Source organism: Larimichthys crocea, chromosome XI, assembly GCF_000972845.2.
Source record: "Larimichthys crocea isolate SSNF chromosome XI, L_crocea_2.0, whole genome shotgun sequence".
Classification (NCBI taxonomy): domain Eukaryota; kingdom Metazoa; phylum Chordata; class Actinopteri; family Sciaenidae; genus Larimichthys; species Larimichthys crocea.
The window spans coordinates 381,380-399,437 of NC_040021.1; the positions used below are offsets into that span (position 1 = coordinate 381,380).

General features: G+C 44.8%; 1 protein-coding gene across 8 annotated transcripts in view; it reads right to left on the reverse strand.

The window, feature by feature from the left end:
• Positions 1–18,058, reverse strand: part of ehbp1 (EH domain binding protein 1) — a 127,162-nt gene that overhangs the window by 93,021 nt on the left and 16,083 nt on the right. For all 8 annotated transcript variants that reach the window (XM_019260896.2, XM_027284356.1, XM_019260894.2 and 5 more), the window contains exons 3-5: positions 16,090–16,147; positions 15,900–15,995; positions 12,948–13,001 (exon numbers count right to left, since the gene is read on the reverse strand). In XM_019260896.2, coding sequence (XP_019116441.1) covers positions 12,948–13,001; positions 15,900–15,995; positions 16,090–16,147 — 208 coding nt within the window. The remainder of the gene's footprint in view (positions 1–12,947; positions 13,002–15,899; positions 15,996–16,089; positions 16,148–18,058) is intronic.

Genomic DNA, 18,058 nt, shown 5'->3' on the forward strand with positions numbered 1-18,058 from the left:
ATGTCTCCAGCATTCTTCACAATATAAAACACCTGCAAAAGCATGGTCACACCTGTTCTAGTGCTAAACGGCATCGCGTTGTAATAACTTGTTTATTGAATACATTTCAACTGCTCTGACAGATGATATCTCTCGTATCTGAAGCCAATATTCATGCCAGGCAGGAGTTATCACACATATTGATAATCAGTCAGTAGAGACATAATCAAGTGTTTGTGGTGCAGGGTTGACTCTGATGGCAGCAGATGAGGAGGAGGAGGAGGAGGAGGAGGAGACTGTTTTATTGGGGACTAAACTCTTGCTAGCACCAAGCCAAGCCAGAAATACAGTAAAGAACAACAATATTCCAGACGTTCAACAACGTTAATGAAACGTTCAGATCAAATCATCTCGACGACGACGCTCTAACCACAAAATGATCGACTGGCTTCCTTCAAACTCGCTGACCTTTCTTTAAAAAAGGTCACACTTGACTTGAGTGTATGTTTGTGTCATTACTATGAGCTCCAGTTTATTATATCTGTGACACTTGATGCAGATAACATGGGTGCAGCTACACTTGAATCTCACGTTTGGACGAGGAGTCCAGTTTAAGTATACCGGGCCGGTGTTTATCACTTCATCACCGGCTGGCAGCGACGTGCTCTTTGGCTCTGAACCGAAAGTGTGAGCCCACTACTGATCTTAAGAGTAGCATCGTTAAGAAAGGCGTCACTCAGCTCATCTTTTACCCCCGACTGTAAGCTGGTGAAGCCGTTAACAGGGTGTGTATGCAAATGAACCTTTAGATATACAGACTGACACAACCGGTCTTTGTTGTAACCAGTTTACACCTTAGTCTGCAATTAAGAGTTTTATTATAACTTACAATTGTTTGTTTATATTTAAATTAATCATTTAGTGAATAAAAAGCCAAAGAGCACAAGCTGGTGTCGAGTTTTTAACGACCCAGAGAAATTTAATTTACAGTTTTATGAAACAAGAAAAGAAGCTGGAACCAGCAGATATTTGGCATCTTTGTTAAATTGATTATCACACCAGTTCTGCCGTTTTCATTGAGCTTTTCTAATTAGCCTGCATCATAATTCAGAAGCAGCGAAAATGCTTAGATGGACACCAAGCCAGTATCTCATATCCTCTCTTTCTCCCTTCATTTCTGTCGCTCCCTCCCTGCCTCGCTCTCTCTCTCTCGTCTTATCAGTGTGTCCAGGGTGCCCTCCTCTCTTCGACTCTCCGGGTCTTTCTTTTGGGTGGCCCTCAGTGCCCCACACACACACTCAGACCCAGAGCATGCACTTCAGACAGGGGGCTAATGGGAAAATAAATTACCAGCAGGCAAAAGCCCTGGCTCTGCACTTCTGCTGGAGAGAGAGAGAGAAAGGGACACGGGGGGGGGGGGGAAAAGAAGGGGGAGGTGGTCAAGAAATGGAAGGAGAGAAGACGAAAATGAAAGACAGAGAGGTGGATAGCGAGGAGACGGACAGAAAGAAAAGTAGACGGAGGGGGGGAAAGATGGAGGAAATGAGGGAGAGGGGGTGATGGAGAAAGAAAGACAGAGCCAAGAAGGAGGGAGAACAGGAGGGAGATAGGTCGACAGGATTATAGCAGGAGTTCATCCCTGGTCTATGAAGTGCCTGCTCATCACTTTTCCAACCATTTCACCATCTCTGGCCATCATAGAGGCCTAAAATGGCCAATAACATCACTCACTCACACACACACACACACACACACACACACACACACACACACAGAGCCAATACCTCCCGCTCCTGTATCTGGGATTGATTACTCCCCCTGCATGAAGCAGCAGTTCAGATATCAGGACGACAGATTCACCTCCGGTGGCGGACGCTGCCAGAGATGTGTGTGTGTGTGTGTATGTGTGTGTGTGTGTGTCCAACAACATGTCCACATGTATAAAGTTGGACAGATTTGAGTGCATGAAAGATGATGGAGTAGTTTTGAGTGTGTGTGAAGTTCTTCTGAGCCGTCGCCTCGTTTTATGACACAAAAAACATCCAAAGCAGAAAAACTTAGAAGCGATAAACTGCAGACAAACAACAAAACAACGTCTGGCAGGCGCTGCCTAATGACAACACTGGCTCTTAGTTCTTAGTTCGTGTGTGACCATGTGCACTCCGTTTCCCCACAGACGTCTTATTTAAGCATGTAGTATTGTGATGACTGCATCCCGTCTTGTTTTAGCATCACTACCAAATCACAAAGGATGCTAAGAGGCTCAGGTGAAATCCCAGACTGCATTTTTTTTAATATTTCAGAGATATCAAACGATGATTTCCAGGTAGAAGACAACACAGGGATTTTAAGGGATGCATTTTAACCTGAAGGATCTGTTTGTTTTAGCTGTTTTTAGGCAGATCTGAGAGCTATGATAGGGCTCTAATCCAGAGCAAAGCTGATTTGCGTAAGGGGAAGGGAGGAGGGGGGGGGTTTAAAGATGGCCTGTGACAAGAAACAATTGCCCCATGTGAGAGTCTGCCTCTCTCCCACCCTGCTCCATGACAAAGGTGTACTCTCCATGCTAAGTGACAAATCTGGGGAGACAAAGAGCATTAGCAGGGTGATGCTCTGCTTCAGTGCCTCTGATTGTGGCCAACTCAAAGAGAATCTAATATGGATTTTAAAAAGAGGAGAGGGAGAGATTAGAATGAAAGAGAAACAATGAACACCTTCTACCAAGGGGGAATTAGTGGAGGGATTGGATAAGGAGCTGGTGTGCCTTAGTGTGTGTGTGTGTGTGTGTGTGTGTGTGTGTGTGTGTGTGTGTGTGTGTGTGTGTGTGTGTGTGTGTGTCCTTCTTCTTTGAAATTCCTGTTTCACGAAAGAACAAAAGGGTTCCCCAATTCTGTTTATGTGAGACAAAAACAACCTCTCTCACGTCGAGTCTCTGACCGCTTTGATCGAGTGGCTCGGAAATGAAATTTAATTTTCAGGAGTCCACCATGTTGAACCGCCGTCTTTCTACAGTAGCCCAGGACAGACAAACCGAACGCTGGCCCGAGAGTCGAACATTTTTACAGCCGCTGTAGTTTCTCCTTCACTTCAGGGAAGAAAAAGCGGGTTGAGGGGGTTGCAATCGGCACTTTTGGATGCCACTAAATCCCACACTGCAACGCTGTTGCAGATTTTCTTGTACTTTTTTCCGTCTTCATCGTTTCACCTTTGCTTAAAGCACATTTTGACAAGTGACACGCCCGAGAGGAGTCACATCTCCTGAACGCCCACGCTTTTACTGCAAGTCACCTCGAATTCTTGACCCCGTCCTCTCTGGGTGTGGTACTCCGAGTACAGATTTATATCCCAAACAGAGACATGTTTGGGGATCAGTCTAACTGTCAGTGGCTGGCTTAGCACTGGCATCAGAGCACATCACAAGACCCTATTCATTGCCACTTAGCAGAACAGTCGCCTCAGTTTGCCAGTATCTGTGTGTGTGTGTGTGTGTGTGTGTGTGTGTGTGTGTGTGTCTGCGTCAACTCCCTAAAATGCTCATACAAACACACACTTGCACGTACTCCCAGTGAGCGGATCTTAAGGAGATAATGTCAAACGAGTCACGCTGCGCACGAGTTTAACCCGAGTTCACAAACCTCATGCGTTCACACGTTTTCCTTTGCCACCATCACACACACACACACACACACACACACACACACACACACACACACACACACACACACACACACACACACACAAGTCACACGAATCTACCAGCGGCCCAGCGGGTCAAGCTTGTGGATAAACAGGGGGATTTGCAGAGGGGCAGTGTTTTGCGGGCCACACAGGCCTGTCTCCATCACCAGCAGCCATCTTAAGTCGCGCACAAGAAAAATAAATAACCCAAACGCGGAGATAACTGTTCCGCTGTCGTCTAATCGCTCCTCGCATCCACCAGAACTGTCTGACCACCCATCGTCACCGGGTAAGACGTGACACCAAAAACAAGGTGAAAGGAGGTTGAAGACGGGGAGGAAGTCTGATTAGAGCGGGCCGAGGACGAGGGCAGGTGATAGAGGACGACCTCGGAGATGACTGATAACGGAGGGTGTGGCAACCCAAAGACGTTCGACTGAGAGTCGCTGAGATGTGACGACTAAAGCTCTGAGAGACGTGGCAACGTTACGGGAAAAGGTTCAACGACTAGCTCGATGAAACTAGAACTTGCATGTCAACGCTGTTTAAACAAATGCCACAAACACTGTGAGGTCGTGACCGAGCACTGGATGTTTACCTGCACATCGGGTTTCTGTCAATGGACAGCGTGGTGTTTACGAATTCAAGAGAACAAATAACACGCCTTGAACAAATAGAACCTCAGTCTATCAGGCTCCCTCCTTCCTCACCTCCTTTTCTTACCTCCCCCCATTCACTTCACTGGGGTTGGTTCGAGGCTCACTTTACATCAACCCCCCAAAAAAACCTGATACAGTAGACACCACTCCTGAACCTTGCCAGAGTGTGTGTGTGTGTGTGTCTCCTGGGTCAGCTTGGGGACAGGAGGCAGTAACAGGAGGAGGAGGTACAGCCTGTTTTCTAGACCGGCACAAGCCTGAACACAGTGAGCTGGCAGGTCCTGCAGAGCCTGGGCGGGCTGGGCCTGGGACAGCAGCCATCGCCATACTGTAACAGTAATGAGCTTTATTTGGGTTAATATTCTGCTCATTGACATTTTAGTGACATCTTTAATGACACTTCTTCTTCGCTGTAAATGGTGAGCTTGAGGAAGGTGGAAGGGATTGCACGCAGTAAAAAGGTTGCCAGCTGGAATCAAACCACGGATATTGAGATTATGTGGTACGTGCCATAAACCTCTATGACTCCAGCATGCCCCAGATTAAAATTAGAGATATGATAATACTTTAAACCCTCGGTATCAGGTAAGGCACGCAAACACTGATTTGTTTTCCCATAACAGGAACTGGTCGGTTAGATCGAGCACAGCATCCGCCGTGACTGAACAGACAGTACTGAAATAATATTGATTTCAGTTACCTTGCTTCCTTTTGAAAAGAACATGCAAGTCGTGTCTGGTTAGACTCTGACTCCATTGTGATGCCATTACACAAACAGATCTGAGTCGGGCGCTGTGGCGAAAACGCAGGTTTTCCCATTCGTTTCATTTGGGTAGTGCGTTGTGGCTGCGGCGGCAGGAGTTGCAGAGATGTCCCAAAAAAGAAATGATGCGATGAGACGCTCAGATCGGATTGGGCAAACCTGAAATGTCTCAGAAACTGTGACCAGCTAAACTCTGTTCTAAATCTGAGTCTGGCTGCAAAACGGTGACAGGATAAAGTTTCCTGCGAGCGCTGGTTAAGCGACTTAGACAGTGAATGATAGTGAGCGAGCAGCGGCATCAATAAAGCGAAATAAAAAATTATTTCCTGATTGTTTCACAGCGGTTACGTTCAGCACAGACACCCCCAGATTCTGCCACAGTGCCTCATCCTGTGAATGCACCTTTAGCTTGTGGCGTAATATTCAACAACAGTTTGATAACACTACAAATTAAATATTAGTTAAGCAGCTAAGCATGCTGCATTCCAATCAAAATAACACTGAAGTGCATCAAATGTGTATTTCACAGGCGTGAGATTTATCATCCTAAATGAATAAATAAATAAATAAATCTCACGCCTGTGAGATATACATTGAGATACATTGTGAAATATACATTGAGTTTAGCCAAAATATTGTACGGTATGATCTGCAGTTTGTAACATCAACACCTCCAGTCAAAACACACACAGGATGAAACCATATGAAGGCTACACAGGTGGGAATACAGATGTTTCCCAGGTGACACTCTGTGTTTTGATGTTTATTTTGGGGTCAAACGTCACACTGTGCGAGTCAAAACAAAAACCTGTTTGGTCTGGTTCACGCTCTGCACGTGTGTGTGTGTGTGTGTGTGTGTGTGTGTGTGTGTGTGTGTGTGTGTGTGTGTGTGTGTGTGTGTGTGTGTGTACGGGCCGGAAATGTATCTATACGTGTCTGTGTACGTGTGTGACAGGATAGGAGTTTGTCTGTGTGTGAGATTATATACTGTATGCGTATACATGCCGTGAGCCTTTGTGTGCATATTAAAGAGGGACACTGTGTGTGTGTGTACATATGACTGTGTGTGTGTGTGTGCTGCAGTGTCTGGTGACATCTGCTGCGTTGTTGGCTGGGAGCAGAGCGCAGTGGGCTGCAGGAGCCTCAGACTAAGGAGATGAAAGCCGAGGTCACAACCTGGACCAGTGGGACGAGACGCAGTCTCTCGCACAACACACAACTACAAAGTCACACACATGCAAACGTAAAAAGGCATACACACACAGACTGCATGCACACACACACACTGCAAACATATGTCTCTCATACACGCAGCATGCGGGGGGCGTACGAGAACACAAGGACGAGAGACGAAAGGAAAAGAAAACGACAAGGATAAAACAGTTAGAGACGAAACAAAACGCGGAGAGACCAAACACAAAGAGAGAGTGTGAAAAAGATGAGGCAAGCACAGAGGCAGAGCCTCACATCATCAGGGGCAACAGTTTAATCAGTTTAATTAACAAACGCATGCATGTAAGCAAACACACACACACACACACACACAGATAGAAGATATGAGTGTACAGAGCAGTATCTGTGTGTATATGTATGTATGTGTTTGAAGAGACACAAAGAGATTTATTCATGTTCAAACTGCAAAACAGGATGATTCTTTATATCGATATAACCTAATATGTGTTTGTTTATTAATATAAAATAGCAGAAAATAATCCCCAACACACACTAAACTCCAATGATGTTAATTATACTGTTGACGTGCTTATCGATGATCTTTGCTCGTAGTATTTTTAATCGTGAATGTAAAGTCAGGTGGTCGCCCTGCCCTGATTGGTCCCAGAAGAAGGTGGTGTGGCCATCTTTTCTCGGAGACCTGAAGGATCCTGATTGGCTCCGTCCAGTCCACGGGATCAAACGGAGCGATCGGACAGTTGTGGTGGCTTGTTTTTGGTGTCGGGCTCGGTTCCGTTATACTCGAGAATAACTGTGCATGTGAACTGATTTTACTGATATTTCTGTCTGAAGCAGGAGACTTATGGATGCTCTTTCTCTGTCTTTGGTTATTGGAAAATAGTTTAGGGTCGCGGGCTGGTACCGGACAGAAAGAGTGTATAAAAATATTTATTGATTATCAGAGTCTGAAAGATGTTTTATTTTGAAAAATGACCGGATACATCCACCTGTACGTCAGTGCCTCTTGACACATGAGAGCTCCTGTCGGTCATGTGACACGTTACCCCAAAAATTAGTAAAAAACAAACTAAACTAAATGAGTAGACCAGACATAAGGAACACACTTCAGGTGTCATCGTCTTACGTGAAACTGTAGCACACACAAACGCCACAGATACGGCCACACACCAAAACGACACCTGCACAGAGACATAGTTAGAGACACACACACACACCTCATGGCGGTGGTAGTAGCAGTTAGTCAGCAGACCAGCCATGTGATGGGGTGGTGTGGTGTGGATTAGGAGCCAGTAAGCCTATTAAGGTGACAGGAGGGACCACCCGGCCTCCACCGCCACCTACAACACACACACACACACACATACATAACTGACGCCCAAAAACAAGTTCTCCAGACACAGGTGGAGTTTCTCACCAAAGAACACACACAGACAAAGATCCAGACACACACACCTTTAAGCCTTTTTATGCTGTGACCTTAAATGTGTGTGAATCGAGTGTGTGCGTGTCTTCATAAAAATGAGATGTGTTTGCTGCATAGTGCATTGAAATATGAAATGGCAGCGTTGTAACAGAGTGTGTGTGCGCCTCTAGTGTGTGTTTGTCCCACATAGGGAGGGGTCCAGGCCTTGGAGGGGGGTAATCGCCAGCATCTGTTGCCTCTCCTCAGGGCAATTAATTAGATTAAATTAATTTGGAAAGCATTTGTGAATGTGTGATCCCATACTAAGAACCCCCTGCTTTCCTACACTGACACACACACACTAATTTACACCCTTCTAGCTTTTAACTATGAAGCATATATTATTTAAAATTAGCAACGTGAACACACACACACACACACACACACACACACACTCTTCTTTCTGACACAATAAATTAGGCCTTTTTGAGTTCCCAAACTATTTAAGAAATGGGAAACGAGCAAAGGTGAAAACTTTGGAGACACACGCGTGCACACAAGCGCAAATTAATCCCAATTTGTCGGCCTCGGCGCGAGAGAAACTTTTGGGATTTCATACTTCATACCAGCTTTTGTCACCTTTGCGTGAATAGCTGAGGGCTGAAATAATTGTGTTTTTCTTCCCTGAGGCCCAGTCAGCGCTCACAAGCCACTGGCCTACGTAATGTGTTCCAGACAGAGAGAGGGGAGGGCGGAGGGGGAGGCAGTATACACATCATGGCTATGGGTACAATACAGAAAGAGGTGTGTGTGTGTGTAAGAGTGTAGGGTAGGTGTGTGTATGTGTGGTTGGGTGTCATGGTTTTTCACTGTGTGTGTCAGTATGTGACGGTGTGTGACTGTATGAGTGTGCGTGAGTGGGAGGTATGTGGCGTGGAAATGGCCTTAATGGAGTTGGATGTGGTCCACAATAGACAGGACATCAGCTCAGAGACAGAGACTGAAAGAGAGAAAGAGACCGAGAGGAAAAGAGAGAAGCGGTGGCGACAGGGCCGGATGGGGAAACATTATCATAAGCCATAATTTTTTTTTTAAAGAGTCAAATAAGTCAAACGTCGGTCTATACGTGCCGCGTTAAGCTGACAGCTGCTTTTCCAAGTGTAATGTAAATTCACACGCCCTCCCTTGGATGTAAAACTGCGGAAATGTTCTGGAAAAGATCAGCAGTCACGAGGTTTTTAAACATTTTTATGGGTGTGTGACAAATCTTTTCAAACCCACCTTTAATGCAGCGTTTGTGCAGGTTTTAACGTCTTAAAAGAGGCGGTTAAAAAAAATCAATATTTAAAATGAAGGAAGTGTCAGAGTGTGAGTGTTTATTTGTCGGAGCAGCCACAGATTTGGAAACCCCGTCCTGATGTGACGTGAACGGGAAAAGGTGAAAAGAGACGGCGACCGTGGAGGAGCAGGGAGAGTGGGCCTTGGAGTGTGTATCACTGTATATTCATTCAATGTATTCAGACATGATAGCTTCTCACTTTAAATACAACAGCCCTGTGTGTGTGTGTGTGTGTGTGTGTGTGTGTGTGTGTGTGTATTTAAATCCTCCCACAAAGCTTTGAAGATGAGGGAAGTTGGTCATCTCCCGCTTTGGTTGATATGCAAACGCAAAGAGAATACACACAGACATACATACACACATTAACCCCCCTCCCTCTTGTGCGCGCACACACACACACACACACACACAAAAGAGCCTGTCAGCACAATGCCTTCAAATATAGCCGTCCAATCTTTTGACTCTCAATTTGCCCACCTTTTTGATAATACGCGGCTATTTGAAAAAGGGTGAAAGGGAAGGGTAGCATGCAATTTAGAGATACTACTGTGTAGCCGTTTTCAGCCTGCCACCTCTCCCGCTCCCTCTCTCTCTCCCCATCTTTTGATTATGCGATTCGCCTTGGCAGACGAACAAATAGAGGAGAGAAAGAGGTAGTGTTTGACACTGCCATTTTCAATGACAAAATACAATCTAACCGGGGCCAGTAATTCGACGGTGAGGGATTAGCCTAGCGCGAGGTTGGGCCCCTCAGATTAAGATGAAGCCACAGCGCGGGGATCTTGAATTTCATCATCTTCGGCGCTCGGGCACAATGGCGTATTCTTCCCCTTTCTCCTCCGCCGTCTGATGAGGGGTCAGGAGGACTCACCTCTTCCTCTTCCTGTTCTTCCTCCTCACTACCGCATTCATTCATCCCTCCTGACTTTATATTAGCTTAGACACCTGAAAGGTGTGTGTGTGTGTGGGGGGGTGAGTTGTCTATACACTCATGCAAACATGTAAAGTAAGGAGGGAACATGATCAGATGTATACAAACATTTAATGTTTGGATAATGTTGTACCTCTGTTCACACAGGCACACAGATACCTTTCCTATTGACAGACACACACAGGTGACATAAGAGTTGAGGGTTTGGTCTTTCACGGATCTTAGGGTGGACTGCCCTCTTGTGGTCAGTTTCAATAGCTCCTGCTCATCTGCTGTTAATGGCGAGAAACCAGAAAGCAACAACACGAGCAAAGAATGAAGCAAAATATGATTTACTGATTTTGGCTTATGGGGAACTCTACATGCGTGCCCGTGCTCAGGCCGACACGGCTCACCATGCTTCCCTCAGATTCGTCACCAACTTTAGTAAGGCCTTGACACACCACATCACTTGTTTTAGGAACACAAGGAGATTCTTGGGCTTCTATGTGTGTACTTATATTTCTGAGAGGTGTGACGGACAGTACTCAAGAAGGCTTTCACATGTTTGTAGCAAATGTTCAGACAGAACTTGGGTAGAGTTCGGATAGCTTTTGGATACTCGGCACGAAGTAGGAAAGCTTAGAGATCTGATTTCTTTGAAAGGTTTGAAATCCAAGATTTGGAGACAGAATCGTCATCATCTTGTTGAATTCATGGCTTATACTGCACTTTTATTATTATTCTTGTTGTTTTGTTTTGTGTCCATTTTAACTGACTTGTTCTTAGTTTGAGCTGCTGCCTGTCTCAGCCAGCACTCCCTTGAAAAAGAGGTTTTTGATCTCAATGGGGCCTTTCCTGGTTAAATAAAGCTGAATATGATTATCCGAGCAGGTTGTTGTTGCTTCCTGTATTTCTCTCTGTCTTACATTGGAAGTACGGTGACAGTACTGGATTCAACCGGTTACAAGTCACAGCAGAAGACAGCAGAGGACAGCAGAGGACAGCAGAAGACAGCAGAGGACAGCAGGGAGGAAGCAAATGTCTCAAGAGCTGCCGATACAGCGACATGAGGACGTGGATAAAGCTACATGTACTGTGTTAAAGAGAATAATAAAAGATAAAGGTGGTTTAGACTCATTGTTTGTTTGATTACAGAGTCGAGACTCTGACAGTCGTGACATTACACTCATGGCACTAGATTGATGAGTAAAAGAATATAGAGATGTATTGATCTACATGAGTGTATACGGTTGCCTTCTTCCTCTCCTCCCTCCCTCCCTCCATTCCTGCTGTCAGGGGACCGGTGTGGCTTTGATCTTTCTGCCATTAGTCAGGTATGTGGAGACGCAGGCAAACCCACAAACTTGTGTCTTATTTTTTGTCTCTCCTTTTGCTTTCTCCCACGCTCTGTCCTGAGAACACCGGCTGACCTGCTTGTCGTCTCAGCTTTCTATCAAAGGGAGGAAGGTGGAGCAGTTTTCTGCTTTCGTTCCTTTGAGGCTTTGACGTGCACAGAAAGTGACAGTGTTGAAGCACTCAGCCAGCTCTCTCCAAATCCTCCCGAGCCTTGTTGATCACTTGTGATGCACCCCCTCTCTTGATAGTCAGAAAACATAGGAGTGTTTACTAGTTTGAGAATCATTAAAGATTTATTTGCTCGTCTTGCTAATGTAATTTCAGAACCTTTCAAGCTAAAGTTTAAAGATTAACAGCTAATGTTTCCGTATGTGCCGGAAATCTGCAGCTAAAACATGAAACTGTGTAAAAAGCTTCTACGCCAGCAAAACCAAAGTCAGAGCAAGTATCGACTTTCTTTGTGTAAACACTTCCATTTCTCAGAAACTCAAAATTGCCATAACACACGAAGGTTCCTTGGAATGAAACACTCTGGAGACTTCATTAGAGACTTTCAAACTAGGCCAACACAAACCAGCAGACAGAGACACTCGAACACGTCAAGACTTTGACCTGAGAAGGAGGTCAAGCTGCTCCTGTGATACGTGTCACAGGACCAGGACCAGGAAAAACACCTGTGACCTCTGGTCTCGCAGAATCACGGAGCAAATGATCAATTTTATGACAATGAGAGTTAGTAGAGAGATAATGAGATGTGTGGTTGTTCTTCTGATTCCAACAGAGACAATATAAGACTTCAGGAGGCCACAGAAAGCATCAGTCATGAGTTTTTAACTAAAGACTTCAAGAACAAAGGCCAACGCTGAGGTACAACGGCCTCACCTGGACAACATGTCTGTATTACATGTATGAAACACAGAAAATCACTCTTGAACAGCAAGTTCACAGTTTCCTGGCAGACCACTGCTACATGTCAACAATAGTCTTTTCCTCCACCCCCCCTCCCTCGTCCTTTTCCAAACTGCTCAATCAATCCTCTCCTTCTTCTCCACCTTCCATGTGTTTGGCCTCGTTTTCATCCAATATATCTGCACGGCATGCATTTTAAACAAAGACTTGTTGCTGACTCCATTCCTGTTTTATTTCACTCTCTTTTAGTTTTAATTTAGTCATCTAGCTGACGCTTTTATCCAAAGCAAGGAAAACAATCAAGGAGTACAGAGTGATGAGGACACGTGAGAGCAGCAGTAAGACCTGTGACAGTGGTAGAGGGGACAGATTTATCATGTGCAGTTGTTGGTAGTGTTGTAGAGGAGGTCCTCTCTAAAGAGCTGGAGGTCTTCAGGAGGTTTGTGAAAGTAGAGAGGGACGCCCCCTGATCTGGTAGGAACTGGTAGGACGTTCAACCAACGACAGACGAGAAAAGTTGTAAAAGTGTGTAATAGTGCAGGCTGACCACAAGGTGGCAGAACCTGCACATGTAACGTGAAGAGGATATACCTGGAAAACAGCTGAGAATCAGGGATAATTTTACTTTAAAGCTGCCATCAGTCACATGGTTAATCATATGCTGCCCATCAGGTTAAAGAAATACAAAAGAGAAAGGAAGTGTCAAAGCAACAAAAAAGGAGAAAAAGACAAAGGACACATAATGAGGTACTCACGTTTTCTATGACAAACGTCCATTCTTTGTCTTCGAACTCCTCTGCATGGGGGTCCTGCAAACACAGTGGACAATACACAGTATGTTAGCACATACAGCAACCACAGTGTATGCTGCAACATGCAACATTCAGCAATTCTGACAGCAACCTTGGAGCACAAAAAGCACAAAAACTTGCTGCCAACACACTTTCTGTTCTCACCCACTGACCTGGTTTGTCTGTCCTCCTTACCTTCACATGCCCGTGTGGAAGGTTTTGAATTAACGAGGTAACTTTTAATCACATGATAAAAGAGCTACTCGCTCCTTGTTCATTTTGGACGCTGCGATTTGTGTTTTTGTTGATTGTTTTATGCTGACAGGTGTTTGTTTTTTTAAACATACACCAATAAAATTCACAGAAGTGACAGTAAATTCCTAGTTTTTAACATTTTACAGTTTTTGTTCAACGTCCGTGGCTGCCAGTCTCTTTTTTTTTACAGTGTAGAGCACCAAACATCCATAAATGATCATGTAAAACAGAAATATACAAACTTATAAATGTTTCTCTGCGTCTTTCTACCCCTCTAGTAGTCCTGTTTGCTTCTCTGTTGTTGCCTTATCCCATTTCCTGCCTGTTTAGCTGTGAGGTGATGAGAAGAGACAGTAATGGAGGCAGTAAGACAGCAGGCAGCCCTGTCTTACTGCGCTGGCATAAACGATCTTCACTGCCCTCCAGCAGCACACACACAAAACCAAGACTCACTGTGGACACACAAAGACATGAAGATCTAACCTAATCAACCCCTGACAGTGAAAACTTCATCCATCCAGTACGAATACGGAACATTTGCTCCATGTAGTTTATTGAATTTGCTGCCTTTGCTGTTATTACTGTTCATACTGTTGCTATTAGCCTTTTACAGACTAATCAAATTAAATCAATACTAAGTATAACTATTGGCTGCAGCCATAGTATGTGTAGCTGTATGTGCACACACACACAAGCAAACATATACTTTCTGTCTGACTGCGCCTGTGACACACCCCAGGAAAATCAATATTCCTGCAGTCTGGCACAACGCTCAAACACAACACACGCATGGGCACAAACACACACACACACACACCTCATCCCCTCTAAATTTTAAATCTTCCATTATTACATAAACTGCCTCTAAAAGCCAGCAGAGCATTAGAGACTTTATGAGCCATCTCAGTTTATGATGCTGTCTGCAGGATTTCAGTGCTGGTAAACAACAAACTGCAGGTCAGTGACAGGAGACAAGCTTTCGTTGGTAACGTTAACAAAGAAGTTCCTCCAACGTTGTGCAAACATTCAGCTCTTCTACGGATTTGGAAAATGCAGATGTGTGTTAAAAAAGTAGAGCTCTGAGCGCTTTAGCTGGTGATTGGCTGGTACTAAGTGCCCACTCTGCTCAGTGTCTCTGTTAGGATTGATTCTGTCTGCAGTCACAAGGCTGCCCAGTTAAGTTACTAATTAATTTCAGTGTTTTCTTTTGACATTCACAAAGTTCAGCTTAGGGCTGCCTGCTGGTGAACGTCTCCCCGAGGTACAAGGCTGCGATACTGCTGAGCTCAGCTGTTTTCACTGCAGAGCTTCAGGCCAGACAGAAGAAATCACTGCACGCTTTAACCTTCAGTGCTGGTGCATGTCTACAGATTCAGACCAGCGGCAACCTCCGTGTCTGTGATGTGAAGCCAAAGACTACAGTTCCTCTTGTCGTCCACTTGAGGCTGGCTCCAGGAGTGAGTCAGTCTCCATAAGTCCCCATGTCCAAATGTCCAACTTCACAGCAGAAATAAACATGTTTACAGCCTGGTACAAAAAACAGTTTTGGTCTCTGTAGCTAATTTCCCCGTTCATGACAACTGTACTGAGGGTGAATTTATATACAACTCACCTGTTCAGGTTGTATTAAGGCTTAAAGTTATGCAGGATTAAGAGCGTGGACTCTTTGATTGACTTGTAGGTGCTTTTACAGACGGCTTGTTTGAGCAACCAGGCGTCATTTAGCCGATGATCGATTTTTAGATCAGCAGAGAGGCGGAGGAGGAAGGACTTCCAACGTGGCAGCCACAGCATTTTCTAAATGGTTCTTTGGAAACCTGTGGGTGACGTCACGCATGCGCTGCTCATTCTTTATACGATCAGTGGTTCCGACTGGTGTTAAGCAATATTTCTGATATTAAAAACGGCACGCCAGCAATTTAGTAATGCACGTCCAAGTTGGAGGACTTGTCAGACAGGTGGAGCAGGTCCAAATGGACTTCAAATATGAAGAGCAGAGAGGAAATGAATACCATTCTTATATTAGTCGGGTCACCAGATATTCTTCTTCTGTCTTTGTGCACGTACTGACGCCTTAGCTATCACAGCTTGATGCATCGATGGTTCATCGGCGCTGTGGAAGAAAACTGTTCCAACAGAGACGACGAGCTTGTAGGTTGCAGAGGCAAAGTTATTTGATTTGTGGCTTCATCCAACAGATGTGGGTGAATTGTGCCTTCAGGGGGCTTTGCTTTGTCTCATCACAAAAACAGCTTTATTACTTCCTCTGGGACAGGAAGTGGACGAGGGCCCAGAATAGAGAGACTCCATCCGTCTATGCAGCAGTGCAAACCGAGACCTAGAAAACTGAACCAGTACACATGAAAGATGCATACTTCTAATATCATCTAATAAAAACCTACAAATGCTTACACCAAGCTGAGGCAGGTAGGCAGGCATTTGTGGCAGGAGGTCTATTTAAGACACAGGGAGGTAACAAGACACTGAGCTGTGAGCTAGTCTGTCAGCACAGAGGCCGAGCATGTTAAAGTAAGCCAGGCACAGTGACAGATACTGTCTGTGCATGAGCCCATACTATGAGATCCTTCCAGTCATTAAATAACTGTCTAATGTTCCACGAACAACACCGGTCCACCTTAAACAGACAAATGTTTGTCTCACCTTAAAAAGAGTGACAGTGATCTCAATGTTCTCCGGTACAGGCCACACCACCACTCCTCTGTAGGGGTTTTTGATGCCGGGCTGCCAGCTGTGGGCCTGCAGGACAGAGGACACAAACACTGAGTGAGAAACTTTTTATTTGACCGATTCTTTATTTTGTTTTCTGAACGCCACTCATCAAAACACAAACCTTGGAGGATTTCCGCCGACTCCTGCGTGTCCAGACCACCACTAGTTTGTCTGGTTGCCTGTAAGGAAGCAGAGAAAAGACACGATCATCATGAGTCCACATCTCTGTGCCTCTCTCAGCTGATCAGAGCTTGTATCTTAATGTATGAGGTTTTAAAACACTGATAGGTCTACTGTTGTACACACACCTGCATAGACACTCGTGGTATGAATAAATGATGAGACACAGAGAAACCCTGACTTTGTCTTTGTGGACTGCAGCGCACACACACACACACACACACACACGAGGTTTGTGTGACAAGAAAACACTGAAGGAGGTTGAGTTTAATGACAACCTGACCCAAACCAGGTCAGACTGCACTGACAACTGGCAGAAGACACTGTGACATAAACTGAAATGAATAAAATGAAACAGCAGTGAAAGGAGGGAATGTGAGGCAAAGCTAGGGATGCTCTGATCACCAATGAGTGGATACAGATTGTTTCTGTTTTGTTATAGCGGTATTAACAACTCAGCAGCTGCTAGGCTAAAAACTAGTCTGTTGTAGAACACATGCTGGACTTTGCTGGGGCTAAAAAAACGGTGAGAAAAGTGAAACATAGACTGCTTTAGAAAGACTTTAAATTCAGTTTTAAGTGTGGAGAGAAGTGACACAGAGGTTCAAGATGTACGTCTTTGAGTCGAGAGAGTCAAACCTAAAAAAAAAGTGACTTCAGTTCTTAAAACCACAGCATGTTTTGACTGTTTTGTTCCGCCGTGCTGTTATATCAGCGTGTCCGTCATGATAACATGAAAGTAACTTAGAATAACTCCCGATTTCAATAATCAACTGTAAATATTGAGACAAACACGGGGCCAAATGTTCTTACAGAGCAGAAGCCAACCTTTACACACATACACACAGCTTCTTAATAAATCATAACTGACGTGCTTAAACTGGCACTGATGTTTTTAAAGTTACTCTCGCTCACAGTAAGCTTGAGAAACTGTCAAAAACACGTCCATAGCTGGCAAGTCTGGACCTGCTGGATGCTTCTGGTGCATGTGTGTGTGTGTACGTGAATATGTGTGTGTGTGAAGGGGGACAGACCAGTTTTGAAGCTGCAATTTCAAGTTTAAAGTACCTAACAGTAACAGGCATCAGACATGAGGTGACTGATCTGAATTAATATGGTTTTCTTTGCTAATTTGTCACAAGAAAATATCAATGTTTCCGCTGTCTCTTACATTAACAGAGAGCGGAAACAAAGAGAGCAGCTGTATTGGAGTCGTACTTGGCAGAAACCCTGAGATGAGACATCAGAATCAAATCAAACTGTGTCGACCCAATCCTGGCTTATCTTAATGAAGCCTTCGTAAAAATACATTTCCATCCCAAATCTCAGCATGCAGGTCGAGCCATGCTTTGGCTTTTGGTTGAAGACATCAGAGCGGTGCAGTTAGCAGATGCCAATCACCAAGATTGCCTGTCGATAGAAGAGTCCAGGTTTAAGTCTCTGTATTGGCGAACGTCTTCCCCGTGCTCTTAAGCTCTCCAGCTACCGAGCCGGTGCTCTATAACCAAGTCTGACCTCTGACCTCACAATGGAGGAAAGAAAGGGAGCTAAACGCCCTTCAGGGATCAATTCAAAACACTTTATTCTACTGTGTCATGCTGGGTTAGAGCCCAGACGATACATATTAGCTTATTAGAGCTGCGTCAGTGTTGGACGATATCGTTTCGGAAGTCTTATTCAATCTTCAGTCTTCAATTAGAGGCGGGAATGTCACATGTTGGTCAGCGAGGCATCATGGTGGTTATGTGGTTAGTGTGCACATAGCATAACACTGGGCTTATGTGATGTGGGCCGTCGTGTCAGAGACTCTTGAAGAACAGCAAAGCAGCCATTCTGGGACAAGAATGAGTGACTGTGTGACAGAGGGAGAGAGCAGACACAAAGGAGAGGAAAAGAGGGAAGAAAGAGAG